Here is a 24,968-nt window from a genome sequence, read left to right on the forward strand (position 1 = left end):
GGGCACTCACTCTCACTCACTCATTCTGAATGTAAGTCACAGTGAACTTTGAGATGAAGGAAACTAATTTGATTTCTCTGTTGTTTCCCAGCACCGAAGGATTGGGATAGAGCTTGCATGAATTGGAACATAAGCCACCTAATCAAGGTTGATTCTTCAAAAGAGGTTTAATTTTGCCTTCTTTTCAAGTTTGTTTGGATCTGTTTTAAATAGGGTGGGTTTTAATTGTTGTATTTTTCTAATAAAAAAAATATAATTCAATAAGGTTGCCTTTGCTTTCATGGTTTGGGCAAGACCAAGACAAGTTTACCAAAAATGGTGCAAGGCCTCCACATTTAAGGAAATCAAACAGCTTTTGGGAAGAAAATCACGGAATGCAAGTCTAATAATATATCAGCTTTTGACAACCTCTGCCAGCTGATGGCTTCATGGATCAGCTGGCAGAGGTTGGAATGGAAGTTTAGATTTTGGTAAGGAGTATTGACCCTCGATCCTCCTACCACAGAGATTACAAACTAAAGTCGCATGTTGTTTCGTAAGATTTAATACTAAGACCAAATGCGAGTCAATCAAATTGTTTTGGCTTTGACAATTTTATCCATCCTTAATGAGAACAAGCAATCTAGCTAGTCAATGACATTGCAAATGGAAATCCAAGAGGCTGCATATTATAAGATTGGATTATATAAAACACATAACAAGAACAATTAAAGACAAATAAAAAATAAAACAAACATTTGTATATTGCAATAGAAAAAAAAAAACAAATAAAAGGAACATGAGAAACATCAATTATCAGCTAGAAACATCAATTATTGGCAATTGTCAGCTAGAACACAGTTGCTCATCAAACCCATTAGCATTATATAATAATCCTCTAGTAACAAAAACACACTTCTGATAAAAAATGTCCTAGCAAGAAATCGATCTATATATATGATCTACTTCCAAAATTGTGAAAAAAAAAGAAAAAGAAAACCTACAACAGACAAATCAAAGCAGAAGCTTCAAGGCTAACCTTTTTTGAGGGTGAAGGCGAGAGCGAGCGAGGGCGAGAGAGACAGAGACTAAGAAGGCGAGAGCGAGCAGCAGCTAGAAACATCAATTATTGGCAATTGTTAGCTAGAACACAATTGCTCATCAAACCCATTAGCATTATATAACAATCCTCTAGTAACAAAAACACACTTCTGATAAAAAATGTCCTAGCAAGAAATCGATCTATATATATGATCTACTTCCAAAATTGTGAAAAAAAAAGAAAAAGAAAACCTACAACAGACAAATCAAAGCAGAAGCTTCAAGGCTAACCTTTTTTGAGGGTGAAGGCGAGAGCGAGCGAGGGCGAGAGAGACAGAGACTAAGAAGGCGAGAGCGAGCAGCGAGAGCGAGGGCGAGAGCGAGAGCGAGGAGCGAGGGCGAGAGCGAGTGCGAGAGTGAGCAGCGAGAGCGAGAGTGAGGGCGAGAGCGAGCAGCGAGAGCGAGAGCGAGGGTGAGAGCGAGAGCGAGGGCGAGAGCGAGCAGTGAGAGCGAGGGCGAGGCAGGCAGCGACTCAGCGGCGAGAGAGACACAACGAGCAGACCTGATCGAGAGAGGGTTCTAGGGTTTGCAGGGGGGATTTTGGAAGAGAAGGAGATGGAGAGGAAGATTTGGGCGGGGGCGCCAGAGACAGAGGGAGGGGGGGAATTTCGCGGTGTGATATTAAATTATATCCCCGGCGGTTTCTAAAACCGCCGGGGTTATATTAAATCATATCCCAGCGATTTTAAAAAATCGCCGAGAATGGGAAAACATCACCGGCGGATTTTACAAACCGCCGGGGATGTGCATTCTATAGCCAGCGGTTTGTAAAAACCGCCGGGGATGCTCATGAATACCAGGCGGTAATCAAAATCGCCGGGGATTTGTATCCATAACCCGCAGTTCTTTAAACCGCCGGGGATTTTGGTGTATTCCCGGCAATTGTTTAAACCGCCGGGAAAAGTTCGCTGGTAATGGCCCCTCTTCTTGTAGTGTATTTTCATCTATAGACTAAGTGCTTCATTCTATCGACTAATCCTTTCTTCTGTTGATTAATAGAGTGCAAGTTGTTGATTCTGTCGACTAAGTTTAGTTTCTGTCAACTAACAGTGTGTATGCATTTATATGATTCTTCATTGGCCTCAATATCTATCAACTAAGCTTTCCATTTTGTCGACTAACAAAATTAATAAATTCATTATGTCGACTAAATGATTTAATTTGTCGACTAAGTCTTGTATTAATGCTTAATCTGTCAACTAAATCGTTTCTTCTGTTGATAGTTTGTTTCGCAGAAAGTTTCCAATGGCTAGTTTTTCAAATCCCAATGGTCACAAATAGCTAGTTTTCTCTTAAATCTCTTGGGATGCTTATAAATACAAGTCATGAATGAACTTGAGAAGGCTAATGAATGGAAATGAGTTGATCTAGAAATTACAAATCATTTTATTTGAGCTTATAAGAGTTTATGCTTTCATTGTTGTATTTTTCTCTCCAAGGCTTTGTTCTATCGTTGTAAATTTATTCTTAAACCTTGTTTTCATTGTGAGAGAACTTGTAACTAAGAGTGTTAACTCTTACCTTTCTTTTTCATTTGTATCATTCTTATTTTCCTAACTCCTAGTGCAAGAGGACATGTTCTTTGAAGCAAGAGGTTGAAATACCTAGCTAGGTGCTAGAGGTTTGTAATTTTCTAGTCTTGGACTAGAGGGCCTACTTGGTTAAGTAGAAGGTTTTAATGGATTGTTTGCAAAATCCTTAGTGAGGAGCTAAGGTAGTGGATTAGTCTTGAGTTAAATCGAACCATTATAAATCCTTTGTGTTCTCTTGTGCTTGTATTCTTTGATCTTTATCTTTCCAAGCATTCATTTATTCCTCAATTGATTCACATATTTATCTTTCTTGATTTACACTTGTCATTTTGTATATTTTATGTTTTAAATCACTAAAACCTCAATTTGTATCAAAAAGTTTTTCAAGTTCTATCAAGTTTTTAAGTTACCCAATTCACCCCCCTTATTGGGTGTGTGCCATAGGATTTCAAACCTATCATTTGGTATTAGAGCCTAACTCTTTATTTCAAGGTCTAATAATCTAAGGAAAGATCCATGGCTCTTAAGGAAGGGTATCCAACTAATGTGACACCTTATTTTGATGGCTCTTATTATGACTTTTGGAGAAACAAAATTTGTATTTTCACGACATCCATTGATTGTTATGTGTGGTATATTGTGGAAAATAGTTTTGTTTTAAAACCAAAGTTGGAATGGAATGATCATGATAAAATGATTTTTTTTTTTTTAAATATTAGAGCTATGCATATTTTACAACATGCCCTAAGTGATGATATTTATGTTAAAGTTTCTAAATGTTCCAATACTAAAGATATATTAAACACTCTTGATTCATTATATCTCTCTAACAAATGTTGTGAGCATGTTGATGAAAATATATAAGTTGAAAATTCATTGAATCAACAAATAGAGGAGAAAGGAAGTTCCCATGCCTCCAGTGAAGAAAGCTCAAACATGTGCTTCATGGTAAATGAAGAAGAGGAGGTAACCTCTACTTCTACTCTTATTATTGATATTGAAAATGGTTATTGAAAGTAAAGCAAGATCGCTACGGGGTAAACAGCGTAGTTCAAAATTTTGAACTTACCTTGATCTCGGCGATTGGATCAACGTCGAAATTAAATCATTCACAAACAAATAAATAAATCTAACCTTTAGATTATCGAGTCGTTCGTGGATTCAAGCCGTCCAAGCGTCCGGCCTCTAACTCGTGATACGCGGCACGCGTCCGTTGGCAAGGAGAACGGAATAGGAGTGCTAGCTCCTTCTCCTTTGCGCGGCTTGAGTATGGACGGTAAAAGAACGCCCACGTTTCAAATCGATGCCAAAAAGAAACGGAAAGAGTGAACAGCAATACGTTTTTCAACTCTTGAAAAATGACACCAAAATCACTACATTTTTGGGCAACCCATAAAGGGATATTTATAAGAAAATATCCTAGGGTTTCTAAAACCCTAATAGATTGGGTTAGCCCATTAATTTTAATTTAATTAAAATCTTAAGTGGACTTATTCTAGTCCAACTATAAATATAATTAAATGGCTCAATCCTTTTATAGGTTAATTAAAATATTATGGCCCAAATCTAATTCAAGCCCAAATATATTTTATTTAATATTTGGCCCAAATCTAATTTGGTCCAAATATAATATTTAATATTTGACCCAAATCTAATTTAGTCCAAATATAATATTTATTTTAATATTTGGCCCAAATCCAATTTAGTCCAAATATAATATTTAATTTAATATTTGACCCAAATCTAATTTAGTCCAAATATTAACTTAAGTCCAAATATATTTTATTTCCTATTTGCCACTCCAACAAATAGAAAATTATTAAATTAGAAACTCCTTCTTAATTTAATTAATTGCCATTTTAGGAAACTGTTTCCATTATGACGACCCCTCGCCATATCGACGTCATTACGTCTATTTGTTCTTTTTCCGTGAGAACTTACGACGGCACAACTTTTTGCCGAAGTGTCCCACTTAACCATACGCCCACTCTCCTGGTTTAAGGTAGGGACTGTGCCTATTGCGTATGACTCATTAGGCTTCTGAATATGTTGGCAATGTGTCGGTACAAACACATAAGACAAGATTGGCCTCTAGCAAGGCATCATGCCTACCCAATTATTCAGAAGGATTCATAATCCGCAAATAACCTTCCACAAGCATGGTTATCGTGTAATTCGATCATCTCATCAATATATCTTATGTGATCTCAAGTATGGCGATGCGTTGCTTGATAACGATCACATGAGTTTTCTTCAGTCTTCCGGATATCTTCACTTAATTAGAAAGTAAATCAATAACTCCTTATTGATCTCTTTCACCATGGCCATGGATTTAAAGTGAATATCCACCGAAGATGCCTTAGATACATCATCCTCTATTAAGGAATAGACGAGTCCCATCTTGGCTATGCACCCATCTTCATAAGCCTCACGATATACCCAACGATCGCCCACGTGCAGCCTTTGTCTAGGCCCATCGAAATGATGTCAAAGCATACCGGTCTTCTTATGAGATGACCGTGACAACCTTAGGTCCAAGGATTAGTTACACCCATCTCGTATGAGAATACCATCAACATATAACCAAAATGGATTCTCATGGCGAGTCATGTCCAGTGACACGTTCTTCAACATTGGTCACCTATGTACTTGTCTAGGCATCCCCATGCCTATGGGTGTGAGACCCCCGTTGCTATCACATAGCAAAAACATAGCACATACAAGTCTTACCGCAATTGTCAATGTCCATTCTTGACATTGCTACAACTTGGGACGTTTAATGATGTCTGGTAACTGTGATGCATCATCTCACATCTTTATAGATTAATCACAGTATACATCATATGGACTTCTATCTAGTTTCATTCGGTTATTACAATAATAACAAGAAACTAATAGAATGACTTTTTGTGAATTTGAACAACTCCTTATTCAAATAATAAACATGATTACAATTGTCAGTGTATAACATGCCCAATCTGATTGGGTCTAGAGCACCTACACTAACAATCTCCCACTTGCACTAGAGCTAAACATTCATGTATCTTATACCTGATGATCGAACATGACTTTCATGTTTCTCCTAGGATAGAGCTTTAGTCAAGGGATTTATGACGTTATCATCCGTCGATACTTTCTCTATATATGTCACCTCAATAGATAGTCTCCATTATCAAATGGTGATGCCGCAATACAAATTTGGTCCGTTGATGAGACCGTGGTTCCTTCGCTTATGCGATGGCTCCATTGTTGTCCCAATAACTGTTATTGGATCAACAATGCTGGACACTACTTTAAGTTCATCAATGAACTTACGGATCCATACAACCTCCTTAGCTGCTTCGAAGGTTGTTATGTATTCGACTTCAGTTATTGAATCTGCCACTATCTCTTGTTGGAACTCTTCCAACTCATGGCCCAGCCATATACGCAGAATATGAATTTCGACTGTACGTGATTTAAAATCATCATGGTCGAATTGGAAACTGACATCCATGAACCCCTTTATGGTATGCTCTCATTCTCCATATGACAAAAACATCTCTTTAGTTCTTCACAAGTACTTAAGAATGTTTTTCACAACAATCCAGTGTTTCTCACCTGGATCAGCTTGATATCTACTACATATGCTCAAAGTATATGCGATATCAGGCCTCGTACATAACATGTCATACATGATTGAGCCAATAGCCAAGGCATATTGTGCTCGACTCATCCTATCTCTCTCATCTTGTGTCTTCAGACACAGAGCCTTGGAAAGATGTATTCCATGTGACATGGGAAGATTTTCCTCCTAGAATCTTCCATGCTAAACCTCTTTAGCACCTTGTCAATGTACGCGTTTTGGGAGAGTGCTACCAACCTCCTGAATCTATCTCTATAGATCCTTATTCCAAGAATATAGGCTGCTTCTCCCAAATCCTTCATGGAGAAAATATTTTGAAAGCCATATTTTAACTAATTATATCATGGGAACACAATTCCCTATGAGCAATATATTGTCCACATATAGGACTAAAAGGACCACCACGCTCCCACTAACCTTCTTGTAAACACAATGATCAACTTAACTTTTGTGAAAAATCAAACCTTTTGATCTTTTCATCAAAACATTGATTCTAACTCTGGGATGCTTGCCTTAGTCCATAAATGGACCTTTGCAAGTTGCAAATCTTATTTGCATGTTTATGAGTAACAAAACCGCCAGGCTGTGTCATATACACATCCTCGACCAGGTTTCCTTTAAGGAAAGCTGTTTTGTCATCCATCTGCCATAACCCAAAGTCAATGTCAGACATTGCCTCATCATAGGTAGTAGGGTCATTGTTCACAACCAGAAGCACATCTCCATGTGCTGAGATGAGAAATCCATATCTCTCTTGCTCGCAATGAACCCTCATCGACCTATGAGGTTCTTGTGTAGAAGGTTAAGGAGTTGACACAACTTCTTGTGTCTGATCTTTCTCGGGTTCCTGGAGGGGAGTATTTGTTTGTGGTTTGCCTCGAATCTTATTCGAGCTTAACATTCCTCCCACTAGCCACAACATCTAAGAATTCCTTCTTAAGAAATACCACATGCTTGGCAACAAAACACCTTTTGTTCATATGGGTGGTAAAAGTAATATCCATTTGGATATCCCACAAACAAACATCTCATCAATTTGGGCTTTAACTTATTATTGTCAACACGTTTGACATAAATTTGATAACCCCAAATCTTAAGGAAAGATAAATTTGGCTTCTTTCCTTTTCATATCTCATATGGAGTCTGAGTAACTGACTTACTTGGAACCCTGTTCAAAACAAAGATCGTGGTGAGGAGTGCGTATTCCCAAAATGTAATAGGGAGTTCAGTGCGACTTATTATGGACTAGACCATGTCTAACAAGGTCCTATTCCTCCTTTAGACACACCATTCATCTCTGATGTTCCAGGTGGAGTCCATTGTGAGAGAATCACATTCTGCTTCAGATGATCTAGAAACTCACTGTTCAAGTATTCACCACCTCGATCTGATCGAAATACTTTGATACTTTTCTTAGTTTGTTTCTCTACTTCAAATATGAATTCTTTGAACTTTTCAAAAGCCTCAGATTTGTGTCTCATAAGATACACATAACCAAAACATGATCTATCATCAGTAAAGGTTATGAAGTAGACATATCCACCTCTAGCTTGGGTGGACATGGGTCCACACACATCAATGTGCACAAACCCTAGCACTTATATAGCCTCCATTTACTTTAAAAAGAGACTTAGTCATCTTGCCAAGTAAAAAAGATTCGCAAGCACCATATGATTCATAATCAAATGTGCCGAGATATCCATCTCTATACAAGTTGGATGTGCGAGTCTCATTTATATGGCTAAGGCGACAATGCCATAAATAAGTGTTATTTAAATCATCTGATTTAAGTCGCTTAGTATTTATGTTACTGATAGGAGTATCAACATCAAGGACATACAAACCATTACATATTGTTGTTTTACCATAAAACAACTCATTTTTATAAAACGAACAACTATTGTCCTTTAAATAAAAAAATGAATATCCATCCTTGTCAAACAAGAATTAGAAATTATATTCCTAGTAAACTAGGATTATAGTAACAGTTATGTAACTCTAATACAAGCCCTGTGGGCAATGTCAATAAATAGGTCTCTACAACTAATGGAACAACTCTTGATCCATTTCTCATGTGCAGGTACACTTCTCCCATTATTAATACCCTCATACTCCTAAGCCCATACACGAAAGTGTGAATATGAGCATTAGATCCAGTATCTAATACCCATGTGGACTGATCAGAAGTAGATTCATTAATTCCAATAACATAAATACCTGAAGTGCCCTGAGTATAACTCTTCTTACTCTACACCTCCCGGTTTATCATAGTGGAAATAGATCGCATCCTATTTACCCTTTTAGGTTTTGGTCTTCTGGACACTTCCAGATTGCGCTATGGAAGAACTCTTCTTCCTTTTGGCTTTCTTACTCTCAGGCTTGCCCTTGTGCCCCTTGGGCCCTTCAACTAAGAGAACACTTCCCTTGGCCTATTCAATTTTAGGCTTGGTCCCCTTAAGTATGGATAACCACTCTCCAAGAGTCTTTTCCATAGCCGTTAGGGAGGGATTGTATCACCAAATCTAGGGTAAGTTTCAGCATCCATACCCAAGTTTAGCTGTAGCAACCTATTGATAAAACGTATCATCTCCATGACATGCTTCTCAATAGATGATCTTTGAGCCTAGCCATGATCTCATAGGCATCCTAACTCTTATGTTGCGACTTATGTTTTAGGGTCATGGCAGCCAAGACGATATATCAAGCGATAATCATATCACCCCTGTGCATCGTCCAGGCCTAATGTGCTACTATTTCTTTAACTGGTGGCTTCGTAAGAAGATAGCTCTCTATCGCATAGAGAATCTTATCATACGTGAGGACTATCCTCAAGATGATCTTCCAGTTATAGAAATTAGTCCCGTTGAAGGTATTATTGCCCTCGAGTATCGATCTTATCGACATGTTTCTAGACATTCTGGATCAACAACTGAATAGAGATATTATTATAATCATATTGAATTACGAAATCATAAATTGCAAGAAGTAACATTTTATGATTGCTCCCACTATTTTCTACGAGTTTGCCACCCTTAAGACATAACTCGGGAAATCCCGTTGGAAGATTTCCTAATGGGCTAGGATCCCATCTCCCCTCGCACAACCTTGAGTGACTCAACAAATTGTGCTAGGATCGATTAGGTAGGTACTTGCTACCAATTGCATCTACATGCAACTCCTAGATTCATTGGGTTGACAACTCCTTGTCAAGCATATCTTATGTGACTCCCAATCTTTGCCTCTATACTCAGTAAGGCCTTGAGTGACTCAACAAACCCCACCTTTCTAGTTAAGTCGGACCCATCATTCAGGGACATCTCATGGCCCATGAAACATAGGAATCATAGGTGACACATGACCTTGTGTGACTCAACAAATCAAGTGCCAGTTAGAAACCTAATGCTTCATAATGATGGAAGGCAAGTTGGCTTAATATTAATGAGGGATTTATTATTTATTTATTTAGGTCTCATCACATGCAATTAATCAAATTAATAATGCATAATAAATGACTCAAACTGGTGTATGGTATGGATAACTATGGCTAGTCCCCTCGAGCCATAGAAGGGAAGCTAGTGGGTCAAACCTAGGTGAAGAATCACATCTTGCTTCATAAGCACATTCTTCAAGCCTTCGTTGGCCTTTGAATCTTGTCTTCAATTTAGCTCCATCTCTTGCTCTTCATACAAACTATAACTATTACTACTCTATTCTATTCTATATACATTACATAGAATCAGAAACCCCGAGTTACATTCGGGGGGAGTGAGATGAGAAGAGAATGTACATCAGAGTATAAGAGAGGCAGGACACGCAGGCCCTATTTTAAAAACCAAATTTACAATCATTCATTCCCAACATAAAATAAATGGTCGACTCGATCCATACCATACACCCATGCAATCAATCTAATTGATTCATTTAGATTATGTTAATTAATTGTCGCATCTATTTCAATCTTAATGAAACGCTTTCAATAAATTGAAAATTTGTATAATTTTGGAAAAACAAACTTGTTTTAATTGTGTTGGGCTCGGGCTCCATCCATTAGTCTAACTAACAAGGCTCAACAGGCCTTGGATCAACCAATGCATGTCAAACATACACTAGCAGCCCAATAATTAATAAATAATCCAATTAACAGCCCTGACCCAATTTTAATCATGACCCATAAGTGTCATACACTCATGGATCGGATAAAAATAATAAAAAATAGCCAAACAATTTGGCTGGGCCCCACCAAAGAGAACGAAACGCACTGGGCCACTGAAGGGTTGGCCTGGGTGCTTCATGTGGACCCCGGGGAATGGTCAAACCAAAGCCCGAGGGAGCGGGAAAAGCCGGGAGGCGGCTCGGCAGCCCAAAAAGCCAAGGGGCGCGGTTGGGGCCGCATGGGCTGCGCCTAGAGCGCCCGGTCGCGTGGAAAGGGCTGCTGGGGGGGTGAGCGTGGCCCGCTGGAGCCGCGCGGGGCGCGCAAAGGCCGCACGCGGGCCTGCCTGGCCGCGCCAGCGCGCGTGCGGCCGCGCCTGTGGGCGCCTTGCGCGGTCGCTCCTGGCAGCGCTTCAGCGCACCTGGCCAGGCCATGCGCGCGCCTAGGCCATGCCCAGCGTGCGCGGGCCCCGCTCGGCTACGTCTTTCGATGCCCCGGTGCATCCGTATGCACCCCGAACCCCGCTTCGCCATTTTTCGTGTCAAACACGATCTTTTGCCCTTTCACCAAAAGCGTTTTGCAATTCAAAAAAATACAAACGCAACAATTATTTAATTATTTCATAAATAACAACATAACCGAATCCGCATGTAAGGAATTGAAATATTTCGACGATGGCTCTGATACCACTGAAAGTAATGCAAGATTGCTACGGGGTAAATAGCGCAGTTCAAAATTTTGAACTTACCCCGATCCCGGCGATTGGATCAACGTCGAAATTAAATCATTCAGAAACAAATAAATAAATCTAACCTTTAGATTATCAAGTCGTTCGCGGATTCGAGTCGTCCAAGCATCCGGCCTCTAACTCGTGATACGCGGCACGCGTCCGTTGGCAAGGAGAGCGGAATATGAGTGGTAGCTCCTTCTCCTTTGCGCGGCTTGAGTATGGACAGTAGAAGAACGCCCACATTTCAAATCGATGCCAAAAAAAAATGGGAAGAGTGAACGACAATACGTTTTTCAACTCTTGAAAAACAACACCAAAATCACTACATTTTTGGGCAACCCATAAAGGGATATTTATAAGGAAATATCCTAGGGTTTCTAAAACCCTAATGGATTAGGCTAGCTCATTAATTCTAATTTAATTAGAATCTTAAGTGGGCTTATTCTAGTCCAACTATAAATATAATTAAATGGCCCAATCCTTTTATAGGTTAAATAAAATATTATGGCCCAAATCTAATTCAAGCCCAAATATATTTTATTTAATATTTGGCCCAAATCTAATTTGGTCCAAATATAATATTTAATATTTGACCCAAATCTAATTTAGTCCAAATATAATATTTATTTTAATATTTGGCCCAAATCCAATTTAGTTCAAATATAATATTTAATTTAATATTTGGCCTAAATCTAATTTAGTCCAAATATTAACTTAAGCCCAAATATATTTTATTTCCTATTTGCCACTCCAACAAATAGAAAATTATTAAATTAGAAACTCCTTCCTAATTTAATCAATTGCCATTTTAGGAAACTCTTTCCATTATGACGACCCCTCGCCATATCGACGTCATTACGTCTATTTGTTCTTTTTTCGTGAGAACCTAGGACGGCACAACTTCTTGCCGAAGTGTCCCACTTAACCATACGTCCACTCTCCTGGTTTAAGGTAGGGATCGTGCCTATTTCATATGACTCACTAGGCTTTCGAATATGTTGGCAATGTGTTGGTACAAACACATAAGACAAGATTGGCCTCTAGCAAGGCATCATGCCTACCCAATTATTCAGAAGGATTCATAATCCGCAAATAACCTTCCACGAGCATGGTTACCGTGCAATTCGATCCTCTTGTCAATGTATCTTATGTGATCTCAAGTATGGCGATGTGTTGCTTGATAACGATCACATGAGTTTTTTTCGGTCTTCCGGATATCTTCACTTAATTAGAAAGTAAATCAATAACTCCTTATTGATCTCTTTTACCATGGCAATGGATTTAAAGTGAATATCCACCGAAGGTGCCTTAGATACATCATCCTCTATCAAGGGATAGACGAGTCCCATCTTGGCTATGCATCCATCTCCATAAGCCTCACGATATACCCAACGATCGCCCATGTGCAGCCTTTGTCTAGGCCCATGGAAACGATGTCAAAGCATACCAGTCTTCTTATGAGATGACCGTGACAACCTCAGGTCCAAGGATTAGTTACACCCATCTCGTATGAGAATACCATCAACATATAACCAAAATGGATTCTCATGGCGAGTCATGTCCAGTGACACGTTCTCCAACATTGGTCACCTATGTACTTGTCTAGGCATCCCCATGCCTATGGGTGTGAGACCCCTGTTTCTATCACATAGCAGAAACATAGCACATACAAGTCTTACTGCAATTGTTAATGTCCATTCTTGATATTGCTACAATTTGGGACGTTTAATGATGTCTTGTAACTGTGATGCATCATCTCACATCTTTATAGATTAATCACAGTATATATCATATGGACTTCTATTTAGTTTCATTCGGTTATTACAATAATAACAAGAAACTAATAGAATGACTTCTTGTGAATTTTAACAACTCCTTATTCAAATAATAAACATGATTACAATTGTCAGTGTACAACATGCCCAATCTGATTGGGTCTAGAGCACCTACACTAACAGTCATGAGTCTAGTTTTTTGAATGCTAAAAATGATGATCATGATACGTTTTTAAATGGAGAGTTGTTGAATGCTTTAAATGATTTATATGAAAATTTTGAAAAGCTATGTTTGAAAAATAATACTCTTCAAAAGCAATTAGACTTATTGTCAAATGAATTGGAAGTTTTAAGATCAAAGAATGAATATTTGCTTCTTCCAATAAAGAATTTTCAAAGGAAAAAAGTTTTGGAAGAATTTGAATTGAAATCCTCAAATAGTTCATTAAATGAGAAATTCATTTTAAAAGAGGAGATTTCAAACTCTTATGATCATGACAAAGGTGTTGAAATTTCTCATAGTCTAAGAGCAAAAGTCAAAAGCTCACATTTACACACCTATCATGGAATTAAATACTTTTATTTTTGTAAATTAAGTCACATTGCATACAATTGTCCTTTAAAAAGGAAATCATTTTATGGACCTAAAATGAAATGGATTCCTAAGGAAACTATGCTTTCTAGTATTTCTCGTTCTAATCCTCAAGAATCCAAGCAAGTTTTGATACAAAAAAATCCTCATGTTAATAGGAATGTGGATAAGGATAAAAAGCAAACTAGTTTCATAAAGAGGAAACAAAAGTCCTTTGCTTCACATCCTAACTATTGGTATCATGTTTTTAACAAAGATTTTAAAAGGAACTATCCCAAGGTTCTTAAACAAGTATCGGTTCCAAAGGAAACCTTTTATGCTAACATTGGTGAACCCAAAATGGTTTGGGCACCAAAAGCTTGTGGATGATCTCTTTTTGCAGAGTTGCCTGATATCCAAATGGAATTCAAAGTGAAATTTGTATGGATGTATCAAGCATGAAGAGAAGAGGAAGGTGAAGAAGAATATCACCTCTCATTTTACCAACCAAGAGTAAGAGATATTTAAATTTCATCCTTGGTGGTATATTCCCTAAACTCTATGCTTATAATTTTGATGATGTTGATCTATAAGTTTGCCTTTATGATTTTTTTGAAAATGTTTATTGATTTTCAAAATTAAGGGATATTTATAGTGTTTTGATATAGGTATTGACTAAGAGGGAGAATACAATTTGTTTCCCTAAATTTTGTGCTAGTAAATGTTATCCTAGTAGAAGGTCTTAAGAAATCTAAATAGCATAGGTTAATTGTGAGACATAGAGTATGCTTTAATGCCAATTCATGTGAATTATCTTGTATATATTATTTACTTAGAATTATCATTGTCTAGTATAGGAAAATTGTAACACTCAGAGATTTTTAAACTCAAATATGATGTAATACTTGAGATTTTTAGATTCAAATACTTGAAGAAATGGGATATTTCAAAGGATTATGAAAATTTTGAGGTAAAAATTCAGTTTTTGAGCCAGGGCCAAACTCGTAAATATGGTAGTTCGGGTAAAAATGTAATTTACCTAAAATCTTGGTGTATTAGCGTAATTTATCCATTTTTTAGGGGCTAAACTGTGCAATTAAAAATAGCCTGGGGACCAAGTTGCAAGGGCCTAAGTGAAAATTGTCCGAAAAGTATGGGCTAAGGTATAGTTCTTGAAACCTTAAAATATCTCAAACTAAGTAGTTAAAATAACCAAATATAGCTAATTAGTTAAAAGTGTAATGATGGGAAATGTAGAAAATTAATTAACCATGTGGGAGTAATGATTGGAAATGTAAAAAAATGAATTAAACCATGTGAGATGTAATGATGGAAGTGTTGAAAATGTAATTAAGCATGTGAGGCTCAAAATATCAAGGACACATGGCAAGCTTCCATTGGTCATTAGGAAGATAAGATAAGATCACATGATGGCTCATAATGACCTTCTTGAGGTGGCATCGCGTGATTGGCCAGGAAAAAGCTTACCTAGCCTCCAAGTTTACAAAAGTCTCCAAACCATATTTTAAGGACATGTGGCAAGCATTTATTAGCCACACATGAAAGGTAATAATGAGGCCTCATGATGATGGGACACGTGGTAAAACATGATTGGCCGAAAATGTCTATAAATAGGCCTTAAGATAGTTCACAAGTTTTATAAGAATTTGGGCAAGGTTGAGAGTATTAGAAGAGAGAATTTTGTGATAGAGAGTGAGGGGAAAATGTTAGTGTAGGTGCTCTAGACCCAATCAGATTGGGCATGTTGTACACTGACAATTGTAATCATGTTTATTATTTGAATAAGGAGTTATTCAAATTCACAAGAAGTCATTCTATTAGTTTCTTGTTATTATTGTAATAACCGAATGAAACTAGATAGAAGTCCATATGATGTATACTGTGATTAATCTATAAAGATGTGAGATGATGAATCACAGTTTCTAGACATCATTAAACGTCCCAAGTCGTAGAAATGTCAAGAATGGACATTGATAATTGCAGTAAGACTTGTATGTGCTATGTTTTTGTCATGTGATAGCAACGGGGGTCTCACACCCATAGGCATGGGGATGCCTAGACAAGTACATAGGTGACCAATGTTGGAGAACGTGTCATTAGACATGACTCGCCATGAGAATCCATTTTGATTATATGTTGATGGAATTCTCATACGATATGGGTGTAACTAATCCTTGGACCTGAGGTTGTCATGGTCATCTCATAAGAAGACCGATATGCTTTGACATCGTTTCGATGGGCCTAGATAAAGGCTGCACGTGGGCGATCGTTGGGCATATCGTGAGGCTTATGGAGATGGGTGCATAACCAAGATGGGACTCGTCTATCCCTTGATAGAGGATGATTTATCTAAGGCGCCTTCGGTGGATATTCACTTTAAATCCATGGCCATGGTGAAAGAGATCAATAAGGAGTAATTGATTTACTTTCTAATTAAGTGAAGATATCCGGAAGACCGAAGAAAACTCATGTGATTGTTATCAAGCAACATATCGCCATACTTGAGATCACATAAGATACATTGACGAGAGGATCGAATTACACGGTAGCCATGCTCGTGAAAGGTTATTTGCGGATTATGAATCCTTCTGAATAATTGGGTAGGCATGATGCCTTGCTAGAGGCCAATCTTGTCTTATGTGTTTGTACCGACACATTGCCAACATATTCGAAAGCCTAATGAGTCATACGCAATAGGCACGGTCCCTGGCTTAAACCAGGAGAGTGGACGTATGGTTAAGTGGGACAATTCGGCAAGAAGTTTTGCCGTCGTAGGTTCTCACGAAAAAAGAACAAATAGACGTAATGACGTCGATATGACGATGAGTCGTCATAATGGAAAGAGTTTCCTAAAATGACAATTGATTAAATTAGGAAGGAGTTTCTAATTTAATAATTTTCTATTTGTTGAAGTGGCAAATAGAAAATAAAATATATTTGGGTTTAAGTTAATATTTGGACTAAATTGGATTTGGGCCAAATATTAAAATAAATATTATATTTGGACTAAATTAGATTTGGGCCAAATATTAAATATTATATTTGGACCAAATTAGATTTGGACCAAATATTAAATATTATGTTTGGGCTTAAATTAGATTTGGGCCAAAATATTTTATTTAAACTTATAAAAGGATTGGGCCATTTAATTATATTCCTATAGTTGAACTAGAATAATCCCATTTAATTAAGTTCCTAATTGGACTAAATTAAATGGGCCGACCCATGTCCATTAGGGTTTAAGAAACCCTAGAGCTCCTTATAAATACCCATTTATGGGTTGCCCAAATTGAAGAGGGTTTTTGGTGTCATTTTTCAAGAGTTGAAAAACGTATTGCCGTTCACTCTTCCCGTTTCTTTTGGCATCAATATGAAATGAGGGCGTTCTTTTTCCGTCCATACACAAGCCGCGCAAAGGAGAAGGAGCTAGCACTCTTATTCCGCTCTCCTTGCCAACGGACGCGTGTCGCGTATCATGAGTTAGAGGCCGGACGCTTGGACGGCTCAATTCCGCGAACGACTCGATAATCTAAAGGTTAGATTTATTTATTTGTTTGTGAATGATTTGATTTCGACGTTGATCCAATCACCAGGATCGGGGTAAGGTTCAAAATTTTTGAACTACGCTGCTTGCCCCGTAGCGATCTTGCTTTACTTTCAGAAAATTCTGAAGAAAGAATGAGCAAATTTGGTGTAGAAACAAGAGCAAAACGGCCTTGCCAAAAAATTTGGATCCTTTCCAACCAAGTTAAGGTAAGTACACTATGAACTATCTATGATGTTTAGGTATGCTCATGAATCATGTTTATGTGGTCCCTCATGTTATGTTTCAAGCAAGTTATGGGACCGGGGTTTAGTAGCGCTACGTACGGAGGTTCTTACCCCTGCAAGTTGGTAGAACCTATTGTGTCCCCTTATGTTATATGTTCATGTTGCAAGTTCATGTCATGTTTAAATACGTTTGATAGTTCTCTTGTACATATTGAGATTTGCGTAATCTCACCCCTTATGTTTCCCCCCAGGTGATCATGAATGAGGAGATCGGGACGTGGACGTGGAGCGTGGTGGCTCGTTGAAAAAGGATTTTCAAGAATTTAAGTTTTAGTTTCCTTTTGAATCAAAGCTTTCAGGGTTGAACTCTGATCTTTTTCTATATGTATGCCATAAAATGTGTCTTGGAATTTTATTTGATTTAAAGAAGGTTTGGATTTGGTTTTAAGCTCCGAATTTCTCTATATGGATGTTGTTGCTACCAAGCATATTCGCGAAGTCTTTCTGTCTTCTATTGAAACCATGTTTTCTGTGTCAAACTTTATACATACACTAAACCCGCTTTGAATTTTATTATGCTTTGAAACTTTACTTAAGTTTATAAAAGTCTTGTTTCTCAAGTTTTTCTGCGCTAAACCTCGAAATTCATATGAATATTATTATTGTTAAGCATGTAAGTAAGTTACGGGTGTCACACAATGGTATAAGAGCAAAGTTTACTTTCCTGTAGACTCAAATTGTTTTCAAAGAAAATTTTGTGCTTTTAGTAAAATTTGTAAGGAAATTCTTTTAAGGAAACATGAAAATCCACCACGTCCCGTTCAAGCTTCTGATCTTCGGGTAAGTTATAAGAATTGCTATGCTTATTCTTTATGGATAATATGCTCATGCAAGCCATATTCCCCTTAACTATTCAGTTATTCTCTCAAGCTATATTTATGAGCATATGTTGTTATATGTATGCACACGTATGAAGCTCATGTTGGAATAAGTATGTGAGAGATATGATTCTTATTTGCCATTAATTGGTATTCATTTTTTCGCTAGTGATATTGCTCCAAACTCAAGAGTTCATGATTATAGTGGAAATACTTGTTTAGGAAGGGCTTTTTAGAATGAAAGCAATTAGGAATCAATTCCATCAAGAAGAGCTTGCATAATGAATCGTAATTAAACATGAATCTATTGTTGAGTTTATTGATATGTGTGATCGCGCTAAGGGCTTTGTCACAAAGACCTAAACTGTCTAAGGTGAGCTTGGGACTTAAGTGGTCCACGTGACCCCCTTCTTACTTGGAAGCTCTTTAGTTGCGTGTTATACATATTGGTAGATGAAACGATGAACTTACAAATCGTAGTTAACACATAGTTCCACAATAGTACTCTTTCTCCTTAGGGACCCTTCATTCAGGAATTAATTATTCTTTTTCACATAAGGTTATGAAAACTCGTGCAAGAAGTGCTAATAGTAGGGGCAGGCAGTTGCAAAATGAGGCTAACGAAACCAACAATCTCAATGGGCAGTTCATGCAGTTCATTGATGCCATTCGCAACATGACGCCACTTGCCACACCACCAGTTGCACCTTCCCAAGAAAACCCAAGAAACAATGCTACCTTGGTAGAGCAGTTTTGGAAGCTTCAACCTCCAACTTTTGAGGGTGGGTTAGACCCTCTGGTAGCTGAAGATTGGATAGTAGCAATTGAACGGATCTTTAACCTCATAGATTATTCAGACCCTAGGAAGGTAACTTGCGCTACGTATATGTTACAACATGCTGCAAGGCATTGGTGGGATTCTACTGCCAGATCCAGGCCCCAAGGACATGTGTGGACCTAGGATCAGTTCAAGGAACTTTTTCTTAAGAAGTATTACCCCGCTAACATCCGTAACCAAAAGGAAGCAGAGTTCCTCATGTTAAAACAAGGTAGCGTGACCTTGATTGAATACGAAAGGAAGTTTGATGAGCTATCATGTTTTTCCCCAGCTTTAGTGGATACAGAATAAAAGCGGGCAAGGCGCTTTGAACAAGGGTTGAGAGATGATTTACGGCAGGCAGTCGTAACTTTTGAGTTAGGCACGTATCATGAGGTGCTAGCTAAGGCCCAACTGGTGAACTTTAGAGAAAGCTCCAGCAACAATAGCAAGCTATCGCAGTCTGGACCACCAGAAAAGCGTAAGTGGGAGGATAAAGGTAAAGGGAAGCAGGATTATTCGAAGAAGAATAAAGGAGGAGGTCCAACATCGGGAAATTATCAACTAAACCCAATATGTGGCAAATGTTAGAAGTGTCATACTATACTGTGTCTCATGGGAACCGACGCCTGTTACAATTGTGGTGAAATGAGTCATGTGGCCAAATTCTATCCCACGGGTCATCTAAAGAAACAACAATAAAAACCATATCAGCATAAGCCAGGAAATCCCCCAAAGGGTCAAGCTAGGGTTTATGCTCTCTCAACGCAAGAGGAGGATCAAGATCATAACGTATTGGCATGTAACATCCTCATCTCTAGAATACCTGCTTATACTTTGTTTGATTCTGGTTCCACCCATTCTTTTATATCCCCTAAGTTTGCAAGCAAAATCAATGCACATATGGAACATGTAAGTACTCCATTAGTAGTAGCGATACCCTCAGGAGGTATAATAAGCACGAATCATGTAGTAAGAACAGCTAAGGTGGAGATCGAGGGAAAGTTTTAGAAACAACCTTATATGTCTTAGATATGCAAGAATTTGACGTGATTTTGGGAATGGACTTTCTTTCCAAGCACCATACGGCCATTTTATGCTTCGAAAAGGAAATAGTTTGTAAGTATCCTGAAGGGGTGGAACTTTGCCTTTCAGTGGCTGAGACAAAACACCGTTCCTGTGTCATTTCAGCATTAAAAGCCAAGAAACTATTATAGTCGGAAGGATGTATTGGATTCTTAATGTCAGTGGTGGTTAAGGGAGGAAAAGAATTAACAGTGAATGACGTTAAAGTAGTAAGGGACTTTCCAGAGGTCTTCCCTAAAGACCTGACTAAAATGCCACCAGAACGAGAAGTAGAGTTCACTATTGATTTGGTGCCCGATTCCACACCTATTTCTAAAGCTCCTTACAGGATGGCACCAAAGGAGCTACATGAGTTGAAAACCCAGTTAGAGGAATTGTAAAGACCCCCTCCCACTTACGAGCGCCACTGGTAAATAATCGACCGGATTACTCACTCGACGAACCACAACTGAATGTTTGGACTATGTTTCAATAGGAAATGCCCTAGGTGGGAACTAGGCTTCGTCCTTCCCTTCTCTCCACTTAGGAATCGATCCCAACCCAAACAAGAAAAACTCAGCGGACTGAGACCAAAACCCGAGGTGACCCAGGCACAAAGCTCTCTTCAGCTCGCCTCATAGCAAACCAGAGGTGACCCAGGCACAAAGCTAGCATAACAAACACTTTGCTGAGTATTGGGGATTTATGAGAACATACCTAGCTGATCTTTACTCGGTCCGAACTTAGCTTCGATAACTAAAGCCATATACAACGAACAATCTCATAATCATTTGTCACACTATGATGATCACAACAATTAGATACATCTAACGCTCAACAACACATACATTTACTCACAAGGGTATTCATACATAGCACCACATGGCTACATACAAGAGATAACAAAATACACAACAACAATCTTAGGCAACAAAGCTAATTGCCACAACAGCCTCCTAGCACCATTCCTACTTGCATCTAGACTTGCGTCATCTACACATGAGGTAAACCTCATGAGTCACAAAGACTTAGTAAGGGTGCAATGCATGTAAATATGAATATAACCATGCTTATGTATGTCAAATGCATGCAAATGAGGCTAGGCCATCCATCCTCACAACCTTATAAAGTTTGAGGCATCAACCTATCAACCTCCACAACACTAGTCCTCCTTATGGCCAAAGGTCCACTAGCTCTCGCATCACACAAGTGTTAACCATTACATGCAAATGCAACATAAAAACATTATCAAACACATTTACCAACTTGCTAGGCCACCTTCACATGGGGCCATCCCTTACCTGGCTCGAAGCCTCTTCTCTACCTCGGCACGAACTCTAGCCTGGACCTCAAGTTTCTCTAGGATCACTGCCTTCTCGGATGAACCTAGAGGCAAACAGACAAAACCCCGCAATATCAAACATTAACTAACGCCTTCGCTTTTGCTTACACCGCGAAATCACCCATCAACACTATCACCAAACTACATCAACCACGACATACACCAGCCGTCAATTATTTCAAAACAACCCCAACCCAGGATTTAATCCAACAAATAATTACTCTACAACATCACACATAAACAATTAATTTAAAAAGAAATAATTAATTACCTCATCCAATCTGAAAGGAAAAATTAGTCAATCACCTACGCCAACGATGCCTCATTGACTGCCAACTCATACCCAAAATCCCATTCTCGAGCTTCCAACATGCTCCGCGAGCCTCAAAATAATTTTCAGAACTTTTCTGGATTTTTTTGGAATTTTCTCCTATTTTTTCCATTTTTCCAGATTTTCTTTATTTTCTTTTCTTTTTATTTTCATTTTTTCCCCTTCTTCTTCCTTAGATCTTCCCACGCGCGTTGTGCTTCTTTTTCCTTGCGCCTGCGCACGGCCAGCCTCGCCCACCGCTTGCTCCGACGGTTGCCTCGCCTTCCCGTCGACCGCCATCGCCTGACGGCTCCACCTCTAACCGCATCGCACCGCCCCAGACCGCCGAGAGCCCGCTGCCAGCGTCGATCTCCCTTGCACGTTGCTGCCATTGCTGATCGGCGAAGCTCATGGCCGCCTTGTCGCGGCCACTCACTTGCTAACTGGTCGCCTTCAACAGCCGCACAACCACCGGCTACCTGCGCCTCGGCCGCTGCTACTCCGCCCAGTGCCATTGCTCGACCGCTGGTGCTGCTTGGCCATTAGCCATGGTCGCTACTTCTTTGGCCATGGTAGCCTTCTGGCCATCGAGCTCTCTCTCGCTCTCGATAATGCTCTTACTCTATCTCTCTCGCGAGCTCACTTTTCCTCCCTCTCTGGCTTGCTTCCTCTCGGCCATTTCATTTCAATATACAGAGACAAATGAAGCTTCAAGGAAGCTTCCTCACGCCCGCATATATAAATATATATATATATGTTACAAATCAAACCCCCCATATATCTCATAATTTCACTTGAGAAATTAATAATTGCACTTGGGGATTTTTATAATTACACCCGGACCCTCCAAGTTTTTATTAATTATCAACACACCACTTAGATTTTTGATTTTCCCAAAAATTAATAACCAATACTTACTCGGGAATATCGCTTTCGTCCCTGCGCCCACACGGGACCTTTATTCCACCCAAAAACACTTAAGGGTTGCCTTACTCGCAAAATCAGACCACTCCTAGGGTCCCCTCAGCTTCTCAGAGGTCCCTTACGACAATTCGATACTGACGCCTATTCGGGCTTATATCGAAATTATTTAGAAAATTATTCCCGATCGAACTGCTTCTAGTGTCATTATCCTCATCTTGAGACGCTCACCAATCCCTTGCCCTCTTCCTTGGACATCCAAGTCCCGAGGCACTCCCTGCAGCCAATTCGATAATTTTATTAATTAATTTCTCGAGATTGACCCTTGGGCTTCCCGGATCACCCGAGGTCCTGCCAAAATAATCAAAATTTATTTATTTTTTATGCCGTGTAATGCCAGGTATTACAGGAACTGTTGGGGAAAGGATTTGTTCAACCAAGTGTATCCCCCTGGGGAGTACCGGTATTATTCGTCAAGAAGAAAGACAGATCAATGAGGATGTGGATCGATTACCAGGAATTGAATAAGATTACTATTAAGAACAAGTATCCTCTTCCCTGGATCGAGGACTTGTTTGATTAGTTACAAGGTGCACGAGTATTCTCAAAGATTGATCTAAGGTCAAGATATCACCAATTGAGGATCAAATCTAGTGACATCTCTAAGACAACTTTCAGAACTCGGTATGGTCATTATGAGTTTTTAGTCATGCCCTTTGGCTTGACTAATGCACTTGGAGTTTTTATGGACCTAATGAATCGAGTTTTCTACGAGTACATGGATAAATTTGTCATTGTCTTTATTGATGATATATTGGTGTATTCTCGAAGTGAAGAAGAGCATGAAAAACATTTGAGGGTTGTTTTAGGGATCTTGAAGGAAAATAAGCTATTTGCAAAGTTCAAGAAGTGCGAGTTTTGGTTGGAGCGGGTGGTATTCCTTGGGCAGGTTGTCACAGCTCAAGGAATAGAAGTGGACCCCAGCAAGGTAGAAGCGGTATTGAATTGGTTAAGACCAACCAATGTAAATGAGGTTCGCAGCTTTTTGGGTTTAGTTGGATACTATAGGAGGTTCATCGAAGGGTTCTCCAAATTGGCAGGGCCTTTGATGCAACTAACTCACAAAGGTACTAAGTTTGAATGGACAGAGAAATGTGAAACTAGTTTTGAAGAATTAAAGAAGAGGCTGGTCAACGTGCCAGTATTAACTATTCCTGAAGGGCCAGAAGATTTTTTTATTTATAGTGATGCATCCAAACAAGGAATTGGATGCGTATTGATGCAAAAAGGTAAGGTAGTTGCATATGCATCAAGGCAGTTGAAGCCTTATGAGCAAAACTATCCTACACATGACCTAGAACTTGTTGCAGTAGTGTATGCCTTGAAAATCTAGAGACACTATCTATACAGAGGTAAATGCGATATCTATACCGATCATAAGAGCTTTAAGTACATCTTCACACAAAAAGAGTTGAATATGAGGCAAAGGAGATGGCTGGAATTGGTGAAGGATTATGATTGTGAAATCCACTACCACCCCGGCAAAGCAAATGTGGTGGATAACGCCTTGAGTAGAAAGAAAATGAGCCAAGTAGCAGCTTTGACAGCATAAAAGCCTTTGTGAAAGGAGTTCGAGAGGTTAAGCCTCGAGATTGTTGCTACGCCATCTAATTCTAATGCTTGTATGGCAGCACTCTCTGTCCGACCGACTCTCCATGATCGGATTAAGAACCATTAGAAGGGAGACCAATTCTTTGAATACATCAAAGCTAAGGTTAACACTGAGAAGCGAAAGGACTTCACAATAGCTGGTGATGACATGCTCTACTACCAAGGGCGACTGTGTGTGCCAAACTTTGAGGAACTAAGGTAAGAAATTCTAGAAGAAGCCCACTCCACTCCTTATTCTGTATATCCTGGAAGTACAAAGATGTATCGTGACCTAAAGTCAGTGTTTTGGTGGAGGAATATGAAAGAAGACATAACTAAATTTGTTGAAACGTGTTTGATATGTCAGCAGGTGAAAGCTGAGCACCAATGACCAGTAGGGTTACTGCAACCATTGGAGGTTCCAGAGTGGAAATGGGAACATGTGACGATGGACTTTGTTGTAGGATTTCCAAAATCAATAGCAGGACATGAGGCTATTTGGGTAATCGTGGATCGACTTACCAAATCAGCTCACTTCTTACCTGTTCGGATGACATTTACAATGGATCAGCTTGCACGACTGTATATTAAGGAAATAGTTAGACTACATGGTGTTCTAGTTTCCATTGTATTGGATAGGGACCCAAGGTTCACATCCAACTTTTGGAAGAGCTTACGCAGAGCCATGGGAACCAAATTGAGTTTTAGTACAGCTTTTCATCCTCAAACA

The 24,968-nt window shown here is 39.0% G+C and overlaps 1 protein-coding gene across 1 annotated transcript; it reads left to right on the forward strand.

Annotated features, from left to right (window-relative positions):
• The first annotated feature begins 23,297 nt into the window (after positions 1-23,297).
• LOC127787580 (uncharacterized mitochondrial protein AtMg00860-like) lies at positions 23,298-24,629 on the forward strand. Its single transcript, XM_052315644.1, has 2 exons — positions 23,298-23,789; positions 24,609-24,629. The coding sequence occupies exons 1-2, from the start codon at positions 23,298-23,300 to the stop codon at positions 24,627-24,629; spliced, it is 513 nt and encodes a 170-aa protein (XP_052171604.1).
• Positions 24,630-24,968: the final 339 nt, after the last annotated feature.

This window comes from Diospyros lotus, chromosome 12, assembly GCF_014633365.1.
Source record: "Diospyros lotus cultivar Yz01 chromosome 12, ASM1463336v1, whole genome shotgun sequence".
In the NCBI taxonomy this organism is placed as follows: domain Eukaryota; kingdom Viridiplantae; phylum Streptophyta; class Magnoliopsida; order Ericales; family Ebenaceae; genus Diospyros; species Diospyros lotus.

Excerpts from the sequence above, each read along its gene's own strand:
- LOC127787580 (XM_052315644.1), top strand. The coding sequence starts at position 23,298 with ATGCCCTTTGGCTTGACTAATGCACTTGGAGTTTTTATGGACCTAATG. Across the intron at positions 23,790-24,608 it reads AGAGGCTGGTCAACGTGCCA|GTGAAAGCTGAGCACCAATG; the intron begins GTATTAACTATT and ends ATATGTCAGCAG.